The sequence below is a fragment of the Leuciscus leuciscus genome (assembly GCF_965113295.1).
Source record: "Leuciscus leuciscus genome assembly, chromosome: 5".
NCBI classification, from domain to species: domain Eukaryota; kingdom Metazoa; phylum Chordata; class Actinopteri; order Cypriniformes; family Leuciscidae; genus Leuciscus; species Leuciscus leuciscus.
In genome coordinates, this window is record NC_138729.1 from 38,892,632 (window position 1) to 38,919,143 (window position 26,512).

General features: G+C 40.4%; 1 protein-coding gene and 1 long non-coding RNA gene across 2 annotated transcripts; one reads left to right on the plus strand and one right to left on the minus strand.

Annotated features, from left to right (window-relative positions):
- Window positions 1-5,262: 5,262 nt before the first annotated feature.
- On the plus strand, window positions 5,263-26,512 carry LOC309500087 (histo-blood group ABO system transferase-like). Its single transcript, XM_082171652.1, has 7 exons — window positions 5,263-5,422; window positions 13,488-13,517; window positions 13,683-13,718; window positions 13,817-13,861; window positions 14,161-14,193; window positions 24,824-24,958; window positions 25,109-26,512. Exons 1-7 carry the CDS (start codon window positions 5,361-5,363, stop codon window positions 25,797-25,799), a joined length of 1,032 nt encoding a protein of 343 aa, XP_082027778.1. The 5' UTR covers window positions 5,263-5,360; the 3' UTR covers window positions 25,800-26,512.
- On the minus strand, window positions 6,767-8,232 carry LOC309500095. Its single transcript, XR_014206477.1, has 3 exons — window positions 7,704-8,232; window positions 7,137-7,209; window positions 6,767-7,058 (listed from the first exon to the last, which is right to left on the minus strand). It is a non-coding gene; the product is annotated as an uncharacterized lncRNA (long non-coding RNA).

The following is a 26,512-nucleotide window of genomic DNA, read 5'->3' on the forward strand; positions in this document are numbered from 1 at the left end:
ACCCCAATACGTCTTATTTTACTCAGAATTTTGAAGTTAAAAATATGTAAGTTGTTGTTTTGCAACACACACACACACGCACACACACACACACACACACACACACACACACTATGGGTTGGGTTAAAATCTGTATTGTGAAAAGCGCTATACAAACTTGACTTGACTTAAAAACTAAAACATTTTCTGTAAAAAAAAAAAAAAAAAAAAACTAAAATAACAAAAGTAACAAACAAATTTATATACACTAATAAGATGTTTTTGTGTGCGAGCCCAGAGAATCACCAGAAAGCTTTTGATGAAGTGTCATTCTTTAAACATCTAGCCTAAGCAACTGTCGGTAAAACCATTAACAAACCCCATTTAGGATGCACTCTTCCCCCGCCAGTTCCACTCGTAAACACATTCACTGTAAGTTGGATAAATGTTTTGATTCTTTGTCTTTTTAACACTGATCCTATTGGCGTCAGGAAACAGATACAGATGTTCTAAAAAAAAACAACAACACCTTTTCTTATTGAGAAGAATATAGTATGGGGTGTGTGGGTAATTAGGACTCTTTGGCTTGATTAACGTGTCTGATTCTTTGTCTTAGGCATTAACATAAACCTACAGTATAGTTCAGGTACTACTGATCCTACTGAGGTGCACACACACACACACACACACACACACACACACACACACACACACACACACACACACACACACACACACACACACACACACACACAGTTGTTCTTAAAACATCTCCAGACATATTATTTTAATGAATATATCCAGTGTTTTGTAGGTGTAATGGTATTCCTGAATGTCTTGACTCAAATATTTTGACTCAATTAACATATAGGCTACCCTATTGATCAACCAGCAAAGATTTTGACACTCAGGGTGTCAACATTGCATAATACTTGCTTGGGTGAATTTCACCCTCAACAATCAAAGGAAAATACAATCAGCAACAGTTTACCCCCATCAGACTGGAAGGAGCCAGTCACCCAGGATTCAACAAATGATCAGTCAGTTTGGCACTGTAAATCAGAGACCCTGTTTTCTTGACACATGGATTACCTGTCAATCACTAGTGACACTAGGGTCATAAATCAATCAAATGGGTCATAAATCAACCCAAAAGTGACACATAGTATATGTTAATACTACTGCAGTGGGCCTTATCCCCGCTGCTGATCGAGCCACTTCCCTTCTGGCTCTGAGGGCGCGCACTGGCAGCTCGGCGCAGTGGGCGCACGTGTCGTCCGTTAGTGCCGCTTCAGCGTGGGCGAGGCCCAGGCAAGCGACACAGAACAGGTGAGTGTCGGGCGGGTCTAAGGGGCCCGCACATAACTGGCATGTAGTAGCCATCGGATGCGTCGAAGAAAAATTACTATTAGTCCTCTAATGCAACTTCACGATGACGAATGATTTCTTAGCGTGAAAAGAGAGATTCTGACGTTATTGCCACGAACCCATGCATTTATACTGCCCGCAGCCTGTCAGTATTTGCATGCTTCGCGTCAATTGGCCAGCTGTCCCCAGCTGGCGTTAGCCCATAAGATTTCAGCAAAATGGAGAAGGGAGGAGTTCCCATATACGTCACAGTTGACGTAATGTCGAAGTTACCGCCTTGAAAGGGAACTGTAATGACAAGGTTAAGGCTGGGGCACGGTGCTCTAAACAAATCACTGAAAATAGGAAAACACGAGACAGGCTTGTGTGAGTGGTGTCAAGAAGAAGAGTCAGTGGAGCACATAATTATAAGATGTAGGAGGTATGAGGTACAGAGAGTGATAATGAGGAATAATTTGAGGGAATTAGGGGTGCAGGAATTAACATTAAAAGGATTGTTGAGCATAGGTGACAGAGCACAGGTTAGAATATTGTTAACTTTCTTAAGGGAAACTGGTTTGTTTAATAGGTTATGAGGATAAACAGGGATATGGGAAAGTGTGTTGGGTAATGAATGAAAGTGTGTGTGTTATAAGATTTTTTATTAAAAAAAAAATATTTCTTTTGTTTCTTTTTATGTGGAAACTAGATTGTAAGCCTATTGTCTGATTCACACTCCGGAGCAGAAGGTGGCGGTAATGCACCAAAAGCTGGTTGCCAACTGCCATTAAAAACAAAAAAGAAGAAGTCCTTTGCTGGTTCGTTGTTTTATGCATAGTCATGCTGAGTCCCAATTCGCATACTATCCGTCCTAAATAGTATGCGAAACTAGAATTAGTACGTCCCAAATCGTAGTATGTTGAAAAGAGTATTCCAAAGATACCCGGATGGTCTACTATTTCCGGTTAGAATTCGAAGTGCAGATCAATGCACACTCTAACGGCTAATATTGCCCACAACCCATTGCGTGCGGGAGGGAGAAGCTTTGTGGTGATGGATGGTGGTATCTATGGTGATGTAAACATGGCAGCCGGATGCAGCCGCGGAGATTCGCCCTCAGTTTTTAAGTGTAAGAATTCAAATGTTTAACCCTTATTAAAGTTATATTTTATTGTCTCGTAATATTAATGGGGTTATGTTGTGCCAAAAAGTACCGTGTTTATCTTGTAGGGTCCGATGAAATAAAAAGTACAGTGTCATGCAAGTGTCTTTTTTTAATGTATTTCTTCTGATGTTTCTGTCTTAGATTTATAAGTTACCTTACTATAAACCCTTATGAAAATAAACACCTTTTACTACACTAACCATAGTTTAACCACACTGACTTATTTGTAGTAATACTGTGGCTGTACAAATGTTAACTTTATCAATCCAACCAAAGAAACATGGTTACTACACTTTTACTATAGTACAAGCATGGTTCATTTTCATCGGGGTATTTTTGAGTATTATACATAAGTATAAAATACGTTAAACAATAGTTATACTATAAACTTTAAATATTTTAGCTTTCGTTACACACATTGCACATGAACGTCAGAACCAGCCGCCTCACAAACGACCTGCGTTTGGTTGATCTACGACGACATCCTGCTTCACTCCTCAATTTGGTAGGACACATTGTAAATGTATTTTGGAAAAAAAGATGGGAATAGTAAATACATTTATATATGACATATAAGAATGAATGAAATGTAAAATGTTGTTAACAGTCATGGTGTGCGTAACTAAGCAACCACGTTCTCGTTCACGTTGCATGACGTCATCGAAGTATGTCCCAGAACGTGCATACTTTTTTGCTACACACTCAAAAGTATGTACTTTTTCCTCACAAAAAAAGTACATACTTTTAGGTCGTAGTATAAGTAGGCGAATTGGGACTCAGCCACAGTAAAAGAAATGGACACAGCGACCCTATTGGATTCAACGGAGAAAAGTGAAGTCAATTAGAAGCACTCACTTCCTGATGGCTGATCATACTGCGCAGACTCAAACTGAGCTTGACGACGTAGATGTGACGTGAGCAACCCGTCTGTCTTCTAGTTGCTGTGCCAAGAGAAATCTGAATCATTCCCTTCCGAAACTTGCAGAGACGGAGAGTGTGAGTAGGAGCTGTCCATGAGCTAGGAGCAAGAGCAACTTTTGCTAAGTATTCTGATTAATTATTTTGTCATTTTGCCTCCACGTCCCCCCGATTGCCTGCAAGCTTCTCCTCCTGTCCATACGGTAATCTCTCTACTGTGCGACAGAGAGTCGCGTGGTTATGACGCAATCGTTAGCCTATTTTTACAAAAACGGCTTCTACGGGGCCATAACGTAAGATACAAGGTAATGGAGCCTTTTATACATTTTCGCGTTTCTTTAGAAATAAATAATGGAAAAATGTTGTCTTTAAACGCCTCGGATGTAAAGTTATTCGCTGTCAAAGTGATGGCAAAATGAATCGGAGTCAATGGAATGCTAACAGCAGGTGATAATCAATGGCGGCTCCCGGGGAAGCTTCAGTTTTTTCCGAATGATTGCCCCCCTGGTTTTCCTTGTGTTTCCAGTTATACCAGATGCCTGTCTTGTTTTCCCCTACAGGGTGTTTTTGTTGTAGTTTTGTTTTATTTTTGATTACTTCCTTATCTGCACTTGAATCCTCGCTTCACTTTTTGACCTGCCATGACACAAAACAAAGGAATAGAGAAATAAATGCACATTATTTTAACAGGAGTTCTGTAATATGCATGTGTGAATATTATGTGATTTTTTTTCTAATGAGGAAGCAACTGTTTTTCAGTCACTTTACCCGAAGGCTAAACCAAACCCCCAGTGGATTAGAACAAAGGTAATGCAGTTGAAAATACCCATTGTGGTTTGAAAACGCAACACTGAATTGGGTAACACCCACTAGCATTCCACAAAGATATGCTTTCATTATTCTATGATCCACTACTAATACATATTAGTACAATGTCACTGTCACCACCCATGCTGTCAGCTTTCATCAAAATACTTTTAACCTTAAAATGTCAATCTCAGCCAAAATTATGGTTTGGATACAAACTCAACATTTTATCAATGTCACCTTGCTATCTTTATTTTTGTTCATAGTCTTATCTGTATTATCTTAGAGTTGCATGTTTCTGATATATGGACATTACTTGGACGCAGCCACCTCTAAAAACAGATTACTCTAAATTGTAATGTAAACATGCATTTTCTGTAAAGATGCTTTGAAATTAAATATGTATTTTGAAAAGCGATATACAAATAAATGTGAATTGTGTCTCTGAATTGTACAAATCTTTAAACAAATGTTGCCTAGGCAAGTTATATTTTATGACTAAATCATCAAAGGAAACTAGAGATTCTTCCTCAAACAGATCATATTTGCTAATGAACGATGTGAATTCATCAGGGTGTTGCTTCTCATATAATACCTGGTTTTAAATTTCACATGCAACTGGTTTGGATCTTTGTTCTCTTCTTCCTGTCAGGCATGTTTTTTCTATCTATTAGGCTATTTCTTGACTCCTTTCAGTTGGCTCCTGAGGTTGGTTTCATCTTAACTCAGTTCTACAACAAATATTTCATTTTCAAGAGAATTCACACGTTTTTATTTTGTTTACTACATCCAATGAGTTAAAATCCAATAATATAATAATAATGAATATTCATAAGTTTCACAGTATATACAGTATGCTCAAATAGTAAAATAGAGTTTTAATAGTCCTGTCCCTGTGTAGACTTTGGGGCTTATTAAAATGTTATCATCGACTAATTGCTTTGAGATTGTCAGAGAGTGTTTGCTTTGAGCATACCTGTGTTCTTATCCAGGGCCCCACCATGGTGTCTATTTGACTCTGAAATCACAATGGCAACAGACTCCTCCTTCCTTGTTCTAAATCTCTCTTGGTTTATTCCTCTCGCTTAACCTCCAGTTTAGTCTATAACTTCATGTCATTGTGGACACAAGTAATCCAGGAATAATGCCACACCATAAGAATCTTGTTTTCATGACTCTTGTAGTCTTTGGGATGGTACTGAGTGGGTATGTATTTACTCTTTATCACTATTTGTTGGTTTGACTTTCTATTTGGTTTGTGAATTGATGTGATAATACCTCAGTATTAATGCAAACTCTTAATTAAGTGTCTAGAAGCACTTGGGTAATTTTTCAGAAGTTGAGAAATACTCAATGCACAAAATTAAATTGCATTTCTTTGAATCTGTTGCAGACTGAAATATTCAACGGTAGTCTGATATCTTCCCAGACATTTTCGTCAATGTCACATTATAAGTTCTTACTCCACACTGTAAAAATAAAAGGTGCCTGGAGGAACCTTTTGGGGTTCTTCACTTTGCCACACCGGCGGAACCGTCTGTAGATCCTCTAGGCACCCTTTAAAAAGGTGCGGTTCTCTGAGGAACCACACAGGTTTCCTGAGGAACTCTTATATAAGGCACTGTGTGGAACCACTGTGGGTGCCTCCAGGAACCAAATTTCAATTTTATTTTATTTGTATTAAATTAATTTCATGTTGTTACTATGGTTACCACCATTAACTTCTATTATAATAAACAAACTGAACCAAATACAAAATAAGAATTGTTTATTACATATTTTAGATCCATTTTAATACATACACTTCCATGCACTTGAAAAAAAAAGCTAGTAATAGATTAATATCAATGAATACACACACACACAAAAAAATAGTATAATACATAAGTAACATGAATAATCAACCATGTGTATACAATAGGCTACACAAGAAAAGACATCTCAACAAAATGCATGGAAAACACATGTTCCATGTAATAAAATTAATGTAAAAAATTACAATTTTGACTAATTAAAAATGTCCATCTTCACTTAATTTTAAAACATGTGTTTCAGTCCGCTTGTTAAGTCTGACGTCACTGTTTCCAAGTCCAAAAGCTCTATCAGATGCCAAAAACAAACAGTGCTAATATACACTCATTGTGCTGTAATATTCCTGAAAATTAGGATCCTAACCTTTATCTCTATTCTGAAATCTCAGATGGTTAGTTATTCAGCTATTTTGAATCATAAAATGTTGAAGTCTGGAATGCCGTGAGACAGGAGACTGAAATGTACACTATGCCTTTTGAAAAGCTTAAATGTGTGACTTGAATCAACAGTTCCCATAAATGGTTGTTGAGTATTCTCAATATCTAGAAACAAGATAGAGGAAGTAGAAGTAGAGGCTTCGACCCGGAAAAAGTATTCCTTATATCACAACAAGCAGAAAACATTTTCCATTTTAACAGAGTTAAGGTGCAGTAAAATGATCTGTTGTTCTGTGAATGTTCACTGGTGAATTCAGTCATTTCAATAAGAATCCACACGATCAGCAATTGTGTGTGCTTCATACATTACATCGCTACACTGCTGACAATGGTCAATGGACATTTTTGCCTGCGTAATTTCACGAAATTCACAAATGTGATGCACCTTTACTCGCTGCAACATAAAATGCAATCAATTATAAAATCTTCACAAGGGACACGTGAGGTACTTAACGAGTTAGAAAAGTGAAAAGGTGCATCAGCTTCATTTTCTGTTTGCTTTTCCTCTTTTCTGGTGGATGGTTCAGTGATTTTCAGGTCTACAGGAGGATTTTTTTTCTTGATCAAACTTGTATTTCAGCTTACCGAGATCCCTGCAAAGTACAAAATTTACTGTTAGTAAGGTTATTAAAGTTATTAAATAATTTCCTCAGCCTTGTGACGTTCCAAACCTGTTTGACTTTCTGTCTGTGGAACCCGAAAGCAGATCTCAGGCATAATGCAACCCGTCACCATTCAATATCACTGCATGAAACACAAGCATACATTTTTTTTGTAATTCATTCAAACTATTCTTATGTACACTTGTCTAGTTCAATTCAATGCAACAATTTATGTAAAAAATAGTTAAGCTCCAAAAATGTCCCAGAAAAGATCCTAAAAATAGTCAATGAGTTCACAACTCATGTGTTATGGGTTGTGTTGTAAGTCTTCTAAAGTCATATAATAGCTTTTTCCTTTTTTTGTCGAAAAAGACTAAACTTGAAGTTATAATTCAGGGTTCAAATGTCTTATATTCAAATGCATATGATTAAGGTATAGCCTATAAAAAATGCATAGCATTATTAGCTCCAAACCTGTGATATTATTTTTCTGAGTAACATGAATGAGATTTGAGAGCATGAGGGAAGATTTTCAGGGAATAACTTATTAAAAAAGTACACAGTCAAACAATACAATTTCACACAGAGAAAGTTCATAGTAATAAAGCACTTGCATGTGGTGTATAGGTAACTTACTGTAATTCAATGTTGCCTCTGAAATGTTCAGATTATTTTAGAAATGTACTGGTTGTTCTGGGGAAACAAAAGAACAAAGCTGATTATTCACAACATAATATTTATTGACCAGTAAATGGCTTTAAAATGGTATTTGAGAGAATGAGGGCACCTGTAGTAAGTAAAGTTAGGCTAAACAAAAACAGACCAAACTATATTAACCTGCTTTTGTTATTCATAAACGCCAATGACGACAGCAGGAATCAGCTACATTAGTTAGGCTATATCAGCAATTTGAAGACACAGTTTTACAGAATATGTTGAATTGAATGACTAAATCAATCTAAGACAATAAGTCAATAATTTCCATTTGTTCATTAACTTACGTTAGATCAACGTAGTTAGCATCGCGGCTAAAACCTTCATACCAGATACTGTGCAATAAACGAGTGGTAAACACTGTAAAAAAGTAGTAATGTATAATCAATTTAGTTTATATATATATGTGTGTGTTTGAATATATAGTGAGTAGATTCTGTATTTATATTTATTTGGCGAGTTTACAAACCTTGTAACGGAGAGCCGATCAAACGGCGGAAGCTTTGATGAGAGGACGGATCCGTTACCCGATGACGTCGATCAGCTGAGCGTTGTTGCGCGCGAGCAGCGCGAGGAACTGAAGTGACGACAGCAGAGGAATAGCAGCAGTTTCGTGACATAAAACTTTTCTCCTCCTAGTTCTTCTTCTTCAAATAATAATTTATGAAGAAGTAGGTAAAAATTATTATTTTATTACTATTATTTATTCAATAATAATGAATAAATTCTTCTTATTAATATTATTATAATTTGGTGTTGTTGTTTAAGGTTTAAATTAATCAACAAAATAGGCCTATAGATACTAAATAAATGTAAGCTACCCAGGTGAAAAAGACGTAGGCTACTGTTAAATGTATTAAAAATGCATTAAAGTATATTTGTATTGTAGGCCTAAAAACACACTCAAGTACATTTTTAATAGTACGTCTTTTTTCACCTGGGTATGTAGGCTATACTGAATCAAACTTAAGTACCCTATAATAATAATAATAGGATAATAATATTCTCATTCTGGCCTCACAGAACCATTGAGTTCCTCCAGATGCTGGCTTTAACATAAGAGATCTTCCAGGAACCACTTAAATGTTAAAAGATCTTCCAATAACCCTTTTATCGCATTCAAGTTCCTCTATTTTCCCCCAAAGCACTTCGAGGTCTCATGGTAATGAAAAGGTGACTCCAGAACCTCTGAACTAAATACAAAGTGCTTAAAGGATCCCATAAGTTCCAGCAAGAACCTCAAAGAATGCCAATGCTCCTCCAGTAACCCTACTATAGGAGAAAGAGCTTTGAGGCACTTAAATTACATTTTGAAGTTCCTTGAGTATCCGACAGGATATTTGAGGCTCCTTTAGTTTTTACAGTGCATGCCTTCTGCAACAAAATCAGATTGTCTGCTTTGTAATGGCTTATAGAGTAAAATTGCATGTCTAATCTGAACGAAATGTCTTATCTGCAAGTATTTAAAGAAATCATTTTTGCTATTATGCTTTACATGCAACTCATCAAATTACATAAAAACACCCTTATGGAATAAGTCATATATCCTGTAGATAATGCCCACATCAATCCAGCTACCAAACTGAAAAAAAAACATACTAGTACGGTGAAAATGTGTGTTACCAGTCATCACTGAGCATGTTTATGCACCATTACGCTGACAACTCACAAAAATCAGCTTATTGAAATAACCTGTTGGGCCGGTTTACATGCAAACCAATTAAGCCGACAATATAGATAAATGGCATTTGCAAGCCTTTATCAATAGGCTACATCAGGCTATTCGTGGCAGTTCCTGTCACATTGGGTGCAATAGGGAAAACATTTGCTTTTCACTCCTCCCAAAGTGCATGATTGCAGAAAAATATATATATGTTTGTATTGAACATTTATGGAGCAACAAACTTTGTGTGAAAATAAATCATAAAAGTGGTTCATTTTATTGAAAAATCGTATAAATGTATGAGGTGGCGAAGGGGGGCCTTTTACCCCACACATGCAGTAAAAGGCTCACCAGCATGGGGCAAAAGGCACACAGTATTGTTTCAAATACTTTAGATAAAAAAATATGTTTTTAATAATGTCTAAGTTAATACTTAACAAAACAAAACAGCCACTTTATAGTAAGGTATGTACTTTTGTGTTAAATAAATATACTGTAATAAAATATGTTAATATATATAAAAAAAAATTTTAAGTAAAGATTATGAAAGCATTGATGGAGATCCCATAATAATTTAATATAGATTCACAGTAGTAACAAAAAATATTTTATTATTTTAATAACAGATTTTTAAATGTGATTATTTCATTATAAATAGGCTATGGGTATTATCTCTAAGGTGGACACCCAACTTAATATATGTTTTTATTATTAAGAATCTGAGTCTAACCATGTCATGTCAACTAAAGGAAAAGTCAACCAGAACGTGCATGTAAACGCATTGTGGATAGGATAGGCAAGCTCTGATTGTACTTGAGAGACCTTCTGAATGTTCTGATCTGTGACCAAGTTTTGACAACTCTAATAATGAGTGGGTTTTCTTTCACCTGTCAGGGATTTTTATTTAGAGCAGAGGAGAATGGAACTTGTGTTAGGAAACAAACATGTTTGACATGCATAAATGGAAATGTTTAGTTTTGCTGAAGGGTGTGACCCTCTTAACTTGCTTAGCTAGTTCAACCTGTACAGACAGTTCTTTGGCAATTTTCATCCAGATGACACACAAAAAAGGGTCGGTACTCACAAGCTCGTAACATGACTATGAGAAGCTAGCAAGCAGCCATGCACAGTTGCACACACACACACACACACACACACACACACACACACACACACACACACACACACACACACACACACACACACACACACACACACATCGAAAATGCACACTTCTGCAATAAACTGAAGCCTAATTGTGCTCATATTTGCTTAAAGGACAATTCCGGTATTTAACACTTTGAGTCTATTTTGTAGTTTGTTTTGGATGAACAAGAGTGGTGGACAAAGAAATTTTGACAATGGTTCCTGTCTCGACTTTTTGACTATTTTAGAATTGCCCATGACCGCTTTAGACTGGGAGTCTATGGTCATGCACAAACATGCCCTTAAAACAACCCTTAACGTTCGTTTTCAAAACTGTTAAACTCACCGAGTGGTTAGTGGTGTTCGTTGATGATTAAAAACAAATATATCGGCGCAATGTATGATTTCAATCCGTTTATTTTTCTATAGTGGAACTATTTTTTCAGATACCTCACAACTGCGTATAAACTTCCGCTCTTCCGAAACTTCCATTGCTCTGCTCACGCTAGCCTTCTGAGAGTCACCGAGCGAAAAGACCGAAAAGACTACAACCAAATGTAAACAGCCCCCTTTCCGTTTCCGGTAGCGCAGTAATATCAACGACCAATGAGTCCTCCAACGGAAATCAATGGGATTTTACAAAATGCCAAATAAAACACGACAGAAACTGTATTTCGCTACGCTACTTGTTTTGGAATATCAACGAACACCACTAACCACTCGGTGAGTTGAACAGTTTTTAAAACGAACGTTAAGGGTTGTTTTAAGGGCATGTTTGTGCATGGCCATAGACTCCCATTCTAAAGCGGTCATGGGCAAATCTAAAATAGTCAAAAAGTCGAGACAGGAACCATTGTCAAAATTTCTTTGTCCACCACTCTTGTTCATTCAAAACAAACTTCAAAATAGACTCAAAGTGTTAAATACCGGAATTGTCCTTTAATAAATAAATGTATTAATGGCCAGTATGTGTCATGTAGATGTTTGGGCCTCAACTCTTTGGGCCTTTCCAAATAGCCACGGTCTTCTTGGCCACTTGAGAGCGCGTGTACGCGACAGGAAGTAAGTGTGCAAGACTGTCCTGAAAAATCTTATGAGTTCTCTCTAATTGCTAGTTCAGGTTTGGCTGAAGGCTACAGTTTGTACAGAAGGCCAAATAAAGTGCTGCTTTTGCTTTCATATAGAAACACACAGCGTCTCGCGACAACACTACTTCGATAACTGAAGCCACGCCTTCTTTCTTTGCGTATGCATTTGGATGGCATTATGCAAATATTTCCACCTAGTGAGTCGATGAGGGAAAATTCGATTGAGGCAATTTAGCTAGGTCTGGATCTAAATCTCTTTGCGGGAGACTGTAAGCTTTGTAACTTGCAGATCTTATACATTCACAGACAGCTACATAACACACTAAAGAAAAAGGAAAATATGAAAACGCATCATGAAACCCTAAAACACATTTTTTGAGATGTTAACAGAAATGATTGCACATCATTGAAAACAACCACAGCATTAATTATATTTATTATTAAGGGGAAATTTTTTTTTCTTTTTTTTTCTGAGCTATTTCGTTCTTCTGGTTTAAAAAGCAAAGAACTTTGAACCAACTTCACGAAAGTGAGGTACATGCGTTATTCGGAGTGGTGATTGGCTGCCACTGCTGGACAGTAGCCTACGAATTTACATCGTAGTAGTTTCTCAGCATTTCTCCGCATTATTCATAAGAATTAACTCTTGACCCAATCACGGTGCTGTGTTACGCATGAGGTCGCATTAAAGCGGATAATTCAAACGTTACAAAAGACCATTTCAGCGCTGTTCCTTCACCTCTGCCTGCATGTGTTTGGACACTAAAATACTAAAACACCTAAAAAAGTATACCTATACGTGAATGTTTCCTCAGCACAGTAGCACAGAAGTGTTGCTTCATTTTCTTCACAATACTGTCAGAAGTATGCATGGAAAATATGACTGTAACAGTATCATTAACAAATAAAGCTTAAAAAAAGAAGCTTTTTTTTTATCTTTTCAAAACTGATGTAATGCAATTTTTGAGCCATGAACAATGTATTGTTCAAGTGTGAGCAAATTTCAGTTATTAAATAACGTTTTAATGAAGTTATTAATTTTTAATAACGTTTTTTGATTGTTTTTATGTCAGGCGGTACAACCAAATAGTTAGTTATAGTTCCACTTGACATAGAAAGTGAACCAACTCTTGAAATAACCCATTTTTACCAGTATTTGAGAGAGATCTACAAACCTTTTCACTCTTTCTCAAGGATCAGTTGGGGTCCTCTGGATGATGCATTATCATGTTTACTGTTATTACCTTGTCAATTCATAATAAAAGAGCAATGTTTGCAGTTGTGCCACCCTGACATTTAAGAATATACTAATTGCTGGACAACAGTTTTTCAATTATCTTAACAGCTTTAAAACTACTGATATTTATCAAATTTGTTTATATGAAAGGTTTCAAACCTAAAATGATGGCATAGTATTTAGTTTATAATTTTTTATTATCAAGACAACATTTAAATAGTTTTCTTATTCTGTTCATTTGTTCGGACAGTTGCACCGCCTGATATTTTGGGGGTTAAAGATCACAAAACATAAAATAATATGTATTATTTAAATGTAGTAAAGATGAATTTAAACTAAACAGGTTTTATTGAATAAAGTGATATATGTCATGAATTTATCAAACTATTTTAAAAGGAAATAATGCACTTGGACACAAAAATATGCACGTCATGTAATTGACCCAACAATAGTATGTAATGTAACAACATGCTCTAAACATGAACCAGCACCATGTATGCGCACATATTTAATCATGTCTTCTTTAATTGAAATATATTTCTCTCCTCATGAAGTAATGTCTTTTTTCACAGATTCATTTACATTAGCACCAACCAGAATAGGTGAGTTTAGTACAAACATATCCACTACAAAAACATAGAGCAGATGCAGATGTGCTGTACTCTTGATTTAGGAAGACTGCATTGCTATATATATATATATATATATATATATTTATTTATTTATTTATATATTTATATATATATATTTTTTTTTACTGTTTTCAGTTGCACACAACAGATGATAGAACAAGTCTTCAGAAAGTAAGTAATGATGTAATGTATACATTTACGTAATGTATACACCAAAATGCACACCATCATAATTCAAATGAGTAAGAGATTGATTCTGTTATTATCAGGTCAGAAGAGAAGCTTGAGAACTTTCGATTGCGCTCATCTCCAGGGTCTGTACAACTTTATTTCACATGATCTGATTATACTTGGTATACTTGTTATGGACACACAATCAAAAGGAATAATTTAGGAATAAAAAAATAAAAAAAATTATTTGGAGTTTCTCTTTTTCTTAGCAAGTTTCTTGGAGTAAAAAAAAAAGTAAAATCTTGTTCAAGTATACAGACTCTGATAAATGTGAATTTGATCCGTAGTTACTGACTACTGCTCAGCTCAGAAACATTCTTGGTTCCTGGCTGTTTTTATGGTTCTGATCAGATGACCACATGAAATGTCATTTGTGTTACAGGTTTCTGTACAACCAACCCAGCACCTTGATAGGGTGAGTATGAACCAGGCAGCATTGCAGGTCAGAAGTGAAATTGGTTGTGTTGATGAGGCCTTCACAAGGCTGATGAGGCTGGCACTTCAGGGATGCTTCATGGATGGGTTCAGAATTAAGTAGTAGGAAGTTGCTAGTCTTCCCATTTTTAATATCAGCTATGAATTCCGTTAATTTTGTGAATTGGAAAGTTTCGTCAGGGTGTGAAGAAATATAGAGCAACGTATCATCAGCATAACAGTGAAAACTAATGCCATGCTTCCTAATGATATCTCCTAAGGGAAGCATGTACAGAGTGAACAGCAACAGTCCTAGTACTCCATACTGAACTTTTGATCGATAAGACATGTCTTCATTTTCTGCTACAAACTGATCCGTATGATCAGATACGTATGATTTAAACCATGCTAATGCAATTCCACTTATGCCAACATCATTTTCGAGTCTATTTAAAAGAATGTTGTGGTCGATAGTGTCAAATGCAGCATTAAGATCGAGTAACACTAATAGAGAGATACAACCACGATCGGATGATAAGAGCAAATCATTTGTGACTCTAATGAGAGCTGTCTCAGTACTATGGTACGGTCTAAATCCTGATTGAAAATCCTCGCAGATATCATTTCTAAAAAGGAACATAGTTGTGAAGATACTGTCTTTTCTAGTATCTTTGACAGAAAAGGTAGATTCGACATCGGCCTGTAATTGACTAATTCTGTAGGATCAAGTTGTGTGTTTTTAACAAGCGGTTTAATCATAGCCAGCTTAAAAGGTTTTGGTACGTATCCTAATGACAAATATGAATATCTATTCCATTAAGTACTAGTAAATATTCATTAGTTACTAGTGCTTATTTTTTAGGTACTAGTGCCTATTCGTTAGATACTAGTGTTTATTCTTTAGGTACTAGTACTTATTCATCAGATACTAGTTCTTATTTATTAGATACTAGTACTTATTCCAATAATAACTAGTATTTAATTATACCTAACTTAAGAAAAAATAGAACTAGTGCTTATTTTTTAGTTACTAGTAACATTTTAGATCAAAGATATCCTTACCTTAATATATACTAGGGATGCACCGATACCACTTTTTCCAGAACAAGTCCGATACTCCCATTTTTGTACTCGCCGATACCGATATCGAAAACCGATGCCTGTATTTTCACTGCATTTCAAATTTTTTTATATATTAGAGATAAACCAAAAGAATCATATTAGTTGGCTTACTTTGTTAATCAAATATATATTTATACATAAATATATATATACATTCAGTTATTTTCATGCTTAATTAAGCCTGCTAAAATGCATTATATGAGCTTCTGTTACTTTCACTGTTCATTCTATTGCTCTATCATATTTTATCTTTCATTTAATATTACAGCACATATTTAGAGCAGCTCCAGAAAGGGTTCAGTGCTGAGGATTGGGTAAGAAAAAAACAATTGCATATTCTTAACTGTATACATTTAATATAGATGTATATTTTTGTAAAGTTGAAAAGGGTAGCCTATTTAGTCAAGAGCAGTGAGTAATTTATTTGTTCATTGTTTGATTAAAAAAGTATTAAACTTCTGCCCCTTTAAGACCGAACGCAGGGACCTCATTTGAATATAGCTGTCTACGTTCACTCGAGATATAACCGACTTTGTTCACTGGGATACTCGCGCTTTGGATGTTTGCGTTCATGGACTTCTTGACTTGCTCACACGTCCTGTAACAATGTAGGGAACCACAACCCATTATACATAAATCAGGTAACAGTTCATGTTTTACTTACATATACGATTTAGTTTAAATCCAAATGACACGTGCTGAGTGAACGATCAGCAATCAAGAGCATTCTACAGAAGTGCTCTCTCTCTCTCTCTCTCTCTCTCTCTCTCTCTCTCTCTCTCAGTTAACGTTGATAAGCTACATAATGTCTTGTTTGACTTTCTTTGCGATTTACATCTGACTGAACTACAAACTTTCCAATGACGTCTGGTTTAAGGGATGCGCTCGACCAGCTCGTGCGTCTATCCCGCTGCGCGCTCAATCCACTGCGCGTTTTTCTCTTATCAGCTCGCGCACCAAAGCAATGTGTTACTATATTTTGTTTAATATTCCACTAGTAAGATACATTTACTTCATAGACAGGCTTCTTTTTTATCCCCATTATACCCTCTGTTGTCAGTGTTTCTTTTTCTGGACACAAACACTGTTTACACGCGGCGGTTGTTGGTATTGGAGCATTTTTACGAGTACGAGTACATTGAGCTCAGTATCGGCCCGATACCGATACCAGTACCAGTAGGGTGCATCCCTAACTAGTACTATTTAAATAATCAGTGTGCAAATAATATGTTGAATATTAATGAACCAACAACATATCAAAGAGAGATGACACAGGAAACGGACTGAATTGCAGAAGGCCGTTTTTATAATAACAATATAATAATAATCCTACCTTTTTAATGGTATTAGAGTAAAATAAATATAATGAATAGGCATATGTAATATAGTGCACATATACTCTTATTTTGACATGACTCATTCTCAGACACAGATTAATATTTCAAATTTTTGATTGTAAGGTATTATGAATGCTCTTCAAAAGTCCCAATCTCTGGGTATTTGTAACGATAAACTGGACGGAAGCAAATGCAAGTGCAAGATGTATTTATTAGATAAATACTCAAGGGTAAAGACAGATCGATGCAATGTTCCAGCGCTGAAGGCAGTCACTTCTCTAGTGGGAGTTGATGATCAGGAACACAGCCAGCAGGAGAGCGTGACGCAGGGACTGAGACCATAGACAGTATACGACTGAGATAGGCAAATCCAAGGTGCAGCGTGAAGGTGATGGTGAGATCAGAGGTGAAGTAATCCAGAGTCCAGTACACAGGAAACACAAGGGAACAGGCACGAAGACGGGATACTCAAACAAACGATCTGACAATATGAGACGGGGGATGATTAGCGGCAACGCCCACCCGAAACAATGAACGTAACGAGACACACCCCCACACACACACACAAACACACACACGAGACTAGAATGAGACAGAGGATCTAACAACCGTGACAGTATTGTGGTTGTTTGGCTGGTGGGTATGAACAGGTTTTTGGATCTACGTAACTGTTGTTTGGATGTTATTATTGGCATTTAAGTCTTTATTATAGCCTACTGTACATTCAAAACAATAAATGTCATATTGAACATATATATTTCCTTGTGTTCATGCTAACCAATTAGCTAGATAAACCAACAAAGCCAGTTACATATAAAAAATCAATCTTCTATAGCCTTAGTTTAGCATTCATTATTACCATATGAGAGTATACTCATGTTTATGTAATGATCTGTTAAAAGAAGATAGCCTATCTCTTAATATGTTCTTACCATAGACTGTAAAAAATATGGACAAAGCGTCTGTGACGTCACCCATAGACTTCTGAAGAACGGTTTTGAGGCCGTTTATATGGGGTATGGGCGGCGCCATATTTCAATACAAATGTTCAGAAAGGATAACGTACTCGGTTACTAACGTAACCTCGGTTCTCTCTAGAGAGGAAACGAGTACTGCGTAAATCTTACGCTAGGGGAAAATCTCTTTTCCGCGAGATACTGAAGCCAAAAATTATCCTTAATTTTGAAATAATGTAAAACGCGTTGCGGCAGCATGCAGACACAGGCGAGACGGCTTGTGCGCCTATTGGCTGCCCTGCGGCAACTGCAGCAGCCTATCGATAAGGCCCACTCGTGACGTCAGCTCCAATGGGGGCGCTTCGCGCCCAATACGTCACGTCCCGCCAGAATGGGCGTGGTCTAGGGCTATAAACATAGCTTCGAGAGGCTAGCTCACTGGTTTTTCATCGCCGAAGCGAACCAGAGCGTGTGCAGGCACGGCAAGATACGCAGTACTCGTTTCCTCTCTAGAGAGAACCGAGGTTACGTTAGTAACCGAGTACGTTCTCTTACGAGAGGTACTCTCGTACTGCGTAAATCTTACGCTAGGGGAAACAGTGTAAAACGCCGTGCATGCTAAGATCCAGCACCAAAGTCCCAAGGGCAAGTGCCCGGGCTCATATAGTACATGATCATAAGGGACTCACAGAGAGCCCAGGAAAGAGTGGCTAGAATAGCATCATTCCTGTAATAATATAACATCTTATAAGGAGCAGTTATACTGATGATGTGTCGTACAGTCAGGGCGACCCCCGGCCTGGACTGACGAATATAGTGGGTCTTACACACTGCCCGTAGAGCTGCGCGATCCAACAGCGAGCATTTGCTCAAGCAGTTTTAGTATTCTGGCCCGAACACATCAGGGCAGACAGTACCGATTTTAGACCGAAAGCAGCTTAGCCTGCAAGGCGGGAACCTCTAGGTTATAAAACCTTATAAATGTAGACGGGGAGGCCCAGCCTGCCGCCATACAGATATCTTGCAAGGCAATCCCACTAGACCAAGCCCACGACGAGGCCACGCCTCTCGTGGAGTGTGCTCTGACTCCAAATGGGCACTGTAGGCCCTTAGAGGTATAAGCCAGCGCTATAGCATCAACTATCCAACTGGATAGGCTCTGTTTCGACACGGCAAGTCCCTTAGAACGTCCGTAGAGTGAAAACAAAGAGCTGTGCGAGACACATAAGCTCTTAATGCTCTGACTGGGCAAAGGAAGCTTGCGTCTCCTTCCTCGTCAGAGACCGGTAAGGCTGACAGGGAATGACCTGCGCCCTAAACGGTGTGTTGAGGGATTTTGGAACATAACCGTGCTTAGGTTTGAGTATAACTCTTGAGTCATTAGGCCCAAATTCCATACACGTCGCGCTTACTGAGAGCGCGTGTAAGTCCCCTGTGCGCTTCACTGAAGCGAGAGCCAGAAGAAACACTGTCTTGAAAGACAGGTGTTTAAGATCAATCGTCTGTAAAGGCTCGAATGGGTCACCTTTCATGGCTTCCAGCACTGTAGAAAGGTTCCATACAGGGACTGAGGGAGGTCTGGGAGGATTCAGTCTCTTAGCTCCTCTAAGGAAGACGATGACTAAATCGTTCCTTCCTACTGACTGACCCAGCGTTGTTTTTGAGAACGCTGCTATGGCCGCCACATACACTTTGAGCGTGGAAGGGGTCCTGCCCTTGTCCAACAGCTCTTGTAGGAAGGAGAGAACCTCCGTCACCCCACAGTCTAGGGGCGACACGCCACGAGCTGTGCACCAGCTGGAGAACACTGACCATTTCGAGGAATAGAGACGTCGCATAGACGGAGCTCTAGCCTGCGTGATCGTGTTTAACACTCCGCTTGGGGAGGTCAGCGGGTACCCGTTGATGGCCCAAACATGAAGGGACCACAGCTCTGGGCGCGGATGCCAAAACGAGCCCTTGGCCTGAGAGAGGAGGTCCCTCCTCACTGGCACTGGCCATGGGGCAGTGCTTGCTAGCTGCATCAGAACTGGGAACCAGGGTTGGTTTTTCCAGAACGGCGCTACGAGTAGCACTGAGCATCCTTCTCTGATCCGTTCTATCACCTGAGGCAGGAGAAAGACGGGAGGAAAGGCATAGAGCGGGCGGCGGGGCCATACGTGAGCCAGCGCGTCCCTGCTCTTGGAGAAAAATTCCAGACAGTGAGCGTTTTCTTGAGACGCGAACAGGTCTACTTCCGCTCTGCCGAATTTCTTCCACAGCAGCTGGACTGTCTGTGGGTGTAGAGGCCATTCGCCTGTCGGAACATTGTTTCTGGACAGTCTGTCCGGTCCTACGTTCAGGAGCCCTGGCACATGCGCTGCTCTCGGCGAGAGCAGGTTGCGCTGAGCCCACACCAGGAGGCGTTCTGTCAGCCTGTGCAGGTTTCGGGACCTGAGGCCGCCCTGGCGATTTATGTAGGACACCACTGACATGTTGTCCGAGCGGACCAGGACGTGGTGTCCTCGTATTTAGGGACAAAAACGCGTCAGTGCGTTGTCTACTGCCAACATTTCGAGGCAGTTTATGTGTAGAAGCTTCTCCCGTTCTGACCATTGGCCGAAGAACGGTCTGCCCTTGAGCAGTGCTCCCCATCCCAAGGTGGAGGCGTCCGTAGACACTACCTTCACACTCGAGGAAGTCCCCAGGCTAACACCTGATTGGTACAAGTCGTTTGCTTTCCCAGGTTTCAGAGCTGCGATGCATTTCTGATTGACCTTGAGACGAAGCAGACCGGAAGCCCACGCTCGGCGCGGTACTCGCGCTTTCAGCCAGAACTGTAGCGGGCGCATGCGAAGCAAGCCCAGCTGAAGTACTGATGATGCTGAGGCCATGAGACCTAGCATCCTCTGAAATTTCTTGAGCGGGACAGATGCGCCGCAGCGGAAAGAGCTCGCTGCGCGCTGAATGTCTAGTACGCGCTCTGGTGACAGTCGCGCTATCATAGACAGCGAGTCCAGTTCTGTGCCCAGAAAAGATATTATCTGTCTGGGAGACAGAGAACTCTTCGCCCAATTGACCCAGATTCTCGAGGTGATCGAGCAAAATGGTCCTGTGCTCTATGAGCACCGAGTGAGATTGAGCTAGAATCAGCCAATCGTCCAAGTAGTTCAATACTCGCATGCCCTGTAGTCTGAGGGGTGCGAGCGGCTAGAGACAAGCCGAACGGTAGGACTGAGCACTGATATGCCTGGCCCTCGAAGGCGAATCTCAAACGTCGCCTGTGACGTGACGCTATTTGTATTTGAAATATGCGTCTTTCAGATCTATTGACACAAACCAATCTCCTCGGCGAATGTGCGTGAGGGTTTTTCTGGTCGTGAGCATTCTGAACTGTTGCTTCGCAAGCACTCTGTTCAGTTGCCTTAGATCTAGTATGGGTCTGAGACCCCCGTCTTTTTTCAGTACCAGGAAGTATCTGCTGTATAGCCCTCCTTCACTCTGAGCTTGAGATAAAGGCTCTATGGCCCCTTTGCTCAACAGTTTCAAAATTTCGGCTCGAAGTAGGTGGTGCTACTTCTGTTTTTACCGTAGCTTCGACGCGCGTCACATAGCGGCGAGGGCGTCGGCGAAACTGTAGCGAATAGCCTCTTTCTATAATGTCTAGCACCCACTTCAAAACCCCCGGGTAGCCTTGCCCATGCATCTGCACGAATGGCTAGGGGCTGAATGCGGAGCGCGCTCTGGTCGCTCAGCGACAGAGGGGCTTCGGTGTGCTGTAACATAAGCGTCGCGCTTCGAGGCAGGGGGCGCGCTGATAACAGCGGGCAGATTGCCCGCGCTCGACTCCTTTGCGGTGGTCAACCGAGAGGGGAGGGCTGGGCGAGTCCCGTAGGACCTGTCATGTCTATGTGTGAATGTGGGCGCGGGATAGCGGGCACATTTACAACACTGAGAGCATTGTCCGCCTGAGCAGAGCGAATGCACGTTGGTTTTGTTTTTACAGAAACCTTGAGATATGCGGAACGTAGTGTTTGTGGGCACTGGGCAGTGGGCACATTTACCACGTTTAATGCGCAATCGACCTGGGTCGATTTCATGTGCGCGAGCCCTGTGTGACGGGCTGTGTTTGTGTGTAGGAATTTCGTCTACATTCGTAACACCATCGGCCGTGGCCGGGACACCAGAAAATACACTCTTATGGGATTTATCTGGGTAGCCGTAAAAGCGGCGTTTGTGTGCAGGCAAGCGGGCTGTTTCGCCGACTTGTTTACTGCAGAATACACTGGAACAGTCGCATTTACTGGAACTGAACGAGCGAGAAGTTGCCATAGAAACAGAGAGCGTCAACATGCTGGCGTTTGTTTGCAGGCGTGCGTGTATTACAGCAGGCTTGTTCACTGCAATATTGACATTTCCAGTCGTCTGAACTTCAGAGGCGGAAACCATAGAAACAGAGTTTGGGTGCAGGCGAACGGGTTGTACCACGCGCTCGTTGGCTGCAAAATACACATCTGCAGTCGCCTTTTCAGGGAACTGCCAGAGCGAGAATTGATGGCAAAAAGTGTGTTTTGCCGGTAGACCCGGGATTCGATCGCGGGTCTCTCGCGCGAAAATCTGACGATCTACCACTGGACCACAGAGGAAGACACATAGACATTCAGTAGCGCGAGTATTATCAAAGAGCGTCAACATGCTGGCGTTTGTTTGCAGGCGTGCGTGCAAAACAACAGGCTCGCTCACTGCAATATTGACATTTCCAGTCACCTGAACTTAAGAGGGGAATGAGAAATGTGTCAGGAGTGGAGGTCGGCCCGGCCGCAGCGGGGCTAAAAACACCCTTTTTTCCTTTCGCCAGTGACGCACGGGAACCATAGAAACGGTGTTTGGGTGCAGGCGAGCGGGTTGTACAGCGCGCTCGTTGGCTGCAAAATGCACATCTGCAGTCGCCTTTCAGGGAACTGACAGAGCGAAGCATTGGCGCCATAATATATCTGCCGTTAGACCGGGATTCGAACCCCGGTCTCTCGTGCGAAAAACCTAAGATTCCGCCACTGAGCCACAGGGGGGGAACACAAAGGTTTATAGATGCATGAGCATATAAGAGAGCGTCAACATGTTTTCTTCGGCGTTTGCTTGCAAGCGTGCGTGTTACAACAGGCTCGTTTGCTGCAATATTGATATTTCCAGTCGCCTAATCAGGGAACTGAGTTGTCTTTTCGCCGGTGAGTGACGCGTGAATGGGGCGCAAGGGCAGGGTAGCTTTCTTGTAACGTAAAGAAAAACTAACCCCGATCGTCCGCTTCCAGCCTCCCTTGTGAACGGCGCAGTTTGCGCGGCTCGAACAGAGGGAGAGAGAAAGCTAGCCCCGTGACCGTCCGCTCCTGACATCCCCTGTGAACGGCGCGGTTTGCGCGGCTCGAACAGAGGGAGAGCAGGTATCATCCCCCAAGCAGGCAAGGCAAGCGGGCGCACCGGCGAGCTTTGCGGGTTGGGGGGGGCGGAGGAGCAGTCTCGGAGAAGGATGCCAGGTGAGTCCTCAGAGTCACCATAGGCAGTAACTGGCTCGCAGTGAGGGCGGTCGCCGTCAGCGAGCGCGAGCGCGAGCGCGAGAGCTGCGTGATCCTCAGGAAAGGGGCGTTTTGAAAAAGACGCCCGGCTCTTTTAGTGCAATGAGAGTGTGTGTCGCGGCGGCGAGCACACACACATACACAAAACACAGTAGCAGAGAAAGGATATAACGCCGGATAGCGCAGCAGGAAGGCGACTGAAGGCGGCGCGGCCAGCGGCTTCAGAGTGTCGACTCGTCCCGCTGAAAGGCTTTTTCAGACGGCGCGGCTTCTCTCCGGATCCAGCGATGCGAGAGCTTCGCTGAAGAGATGAAAAATCAGTGAGCTAGCCTCTCGAAGCTATGTTTATAGCCCTAGACCACGCCCATTCTGGCGGGACGTGACGTATTGGGCGCGAAGCGCCCCCATTGGAGCTGACGTCACGAGTGGGCCTTATCGATAGGCTGCTGCAGTTGCCGCAGGGCAGCCAATAGGCGCACAAGCCGTCTCGCCTGTGTCTGCATGCTGCCGCAACGCGTTTTACATTATTTCAAAATTAAGGATAATTTTTGGCTTCAGTATCTCGCGGAAAAGAGATTTTCCCCTAGCGTAAGATTTACGCAGTACGAGAGTACCTCTCGTAAGAGAACTTACAGGTATGATGTGTTGTGTCAGATCATGGCCGAGACGTCAAATTTCAGGAATTCCACTCGGCGCAGCCTATGCTCGTTGTCAGCTGTCAATCAAGCTGTCAATCGCGCCCTTATTTGTCATACATTTTATATCTAAATACGATCTAAACTAACGAGTTAGAAAAAAATTCACCCCCCTCACAGTTGTCAGGCACTCGGAACCTATCGAAAAATACAATAAAAGTCCATGGGACCAACCTGTAAAAACATGAATTTATGCTGTGAAAACGGACATTTTAACATGGGCGTGTATGGACATTTGCTCCCTTTTGGGACCTTCCCCTAGCGGATTTTCGATGTATTGCAGTTTTTCGCACTTCCGGGTAGGCTTCATTTTTCAGATTAGAATGTTGCTGCTTGGTTCTTACTAGTTCCTTATGAGGTTGAAGATATCTGCAAATTAATAGGTACTAGTAGCTATTCTGTTTTGATATCATCTAATTATTTATGATTAGTAATTATTCCAATATTGACTAGTATCTTTTTAAATATTACTTATAAGTATTCATTAGATGCTAGTAGTCTACTTATTTATTGTATACAATTACTTTTCATTAAATACTAGTACCTATTTAATATAGTTATCTGTTAGGTACTAGTACTTATTAGACACTAGTATATTTTTTAATTGTAACTAGTAACATTTCTTATCTTACTGTTTTTTTACTCGTCTTATGTTATGACTAGTCAGATCGAGCACTGTAGAGTTCAATAAAAAATCTTACTAGTAACATTTGGAATAAATTCTAGTATCTAATAAATGGGTAATAGTATCTATTGAATAAGTACTAGTAGCTAATTAATAAGTACTAGTATCTATTTAATAGGTACTACTGTAGTATCTAAAAAATAAGTTCTAGTACCTAATGAATAACTACTAGTATCTAATAAATATGTACTAGTCACAATTGGAATAGTTGATATCTGAATGACAGATTAAATGTTAAAATGGCTTGCCATTAACAGTGCTGTGTATGTTTTGTGTTTTTAATACAGTCGGACAGATGTTGTCTCTGTGACACCATGGTTATCCCCAATCATTTGGGAAGGAACCTTTGACCCAACACTGATTGATTATATCTACAAACAACATAATCTCACCATAGCGACCACTGTCTTCGCTTTGGGAAAGTGAGCTCCTCATGATTCCTCTCATGTTTCAATATTTCTCATTCCTATCCCCTCCTCTGTATTTCTTTCTTTGTTTTTGAAAATAGAAATGAGTTAAGGATAAAGTGATAAGCTAAAACCATGATATGTCTCGCTGTGTCTGTTTGTTAGATACACACGTTTCCTCAAAGACTTTCTGGAGTCTGCGGAGGAGCATTACTTTGTTGGATTTCAAGTGCATTACTACTTGTTTACGGATCAACCAGGAGCAGTTCCTGAAGTAAAGATGGGTGAAAATCATCATTTGACAGTTCGGAGGGTTCCGAGTTTGGACAGATGGCAGGACATAAGTATGGGCAGGATGGAAATACTAGAAAAACTAATAAAGAACGAATTGGCCAATGAAGCTGACTATATTTTCTGCCTGGACGTGGATACAAAGTTCTATGGCCGCTGGGGGGTGGAGTCTTTGGGGCGTCTGGTCGGTGTGATACATCCTTGGTTCTTTGATTATCCAAGAGATCAATTCTCATATGAGCGTAGACCAGAGTCTCAAGCATTCATTCCAGCTGGGGAAGGTGATTATTATTACACTGCTGCTGCATTTGGTGGCTCATTGGCTGATGTACATCATCTCACCAAAACCTGCTGGGAACAGCTGAACATTGATGCTGCAAACTCCATTGAGGCGATATGGCACGAGGAGTCTCACTTGAACAAGTATTTCCTTCATAACAAACCCACTAAACTTCTCTCTCCTGAATATCTGTGGCGGGACATCAATGCTGGTGTGGGCCAAGTAAAAATAATTCGCTTCTCTCATGTAGCTAAAAACAATGCAGAAGTTCGCCCAAACGTGTAGCAGCTGATGCCAGCATTCAGCTGACATGCTGTGTTCTCAAAGTCCTACCGAAAGACATTGAGAATCTCAAGTCTTTCCACAAGCAATAGTGACATGAGGGAAGTTGACATCTGCCACCAAAATCACAGACATGCACAGACAATTATGAGCATAACGTTGGTATGTGGCACCAGGAACAAAATCTGCCTAAATCTTTTTGAAATGATATAAATTGTAACTATTGTAACTTGTAACTGTAATTCCCACTCCTGTGCACTTGGTGGTGGGCACGCTCTTGCTGACTTTCAAGTTAATGGTCAACGAATGGCTTATTTTGTTACGTAACATTGTTTACAAGCTGTTTTATTGAGGTCTTTCTGCGGTTGAAACATGTTTTCTGATGTTCATTCATGTTTATTTCGTTCTGTAAGGTAGTAAAGTGGAAGGGATGATCACTTTCACTTGCGCTTCATTTCGCTTGAACTGCTACAGTGATCTCTCGGGCCACATTAAAGAGTGCTTGTTGGGGACTGTAGGGTTTAAATATAGGTAGGTGAATGGTCATTCACTACGGGGCTCCGGTAAGAAGCGTGACAGGAGACAGGGAACTGTTAAACTCTTTATAGATTTGAATGTTCACACGCATTGGCATCATCCAGCTGTACTGAGTTTTCTATTATATGTATAAGGTATTGAATGTGGTCTTTCTGGAATAAACAGAATAAAAAGATAAA

Coding starts and splice junctions, on each gene's coding strand:
- LOC309500087 (XM_082171652.1), top strand. CDS start 5,361: ATGCCACACCATAAGAATCTTGTTTTCATGACTCTTGTAGTCTTTGGG. Junction 13,719..13,816: donor ATAGAACAAGTCTTCAGAAA/GTAAGTAATGAT, acceptor TGTTATTATCAG/GTCAGAAGAGAAGCTTGAGA. Junction 13,862..14,160: donor CGATTGCGCTCATCTCCAGG/GTCTGTACAACT, acceptor TTTGTGTTACAG/GTTTCTGTACAACCAACCCA.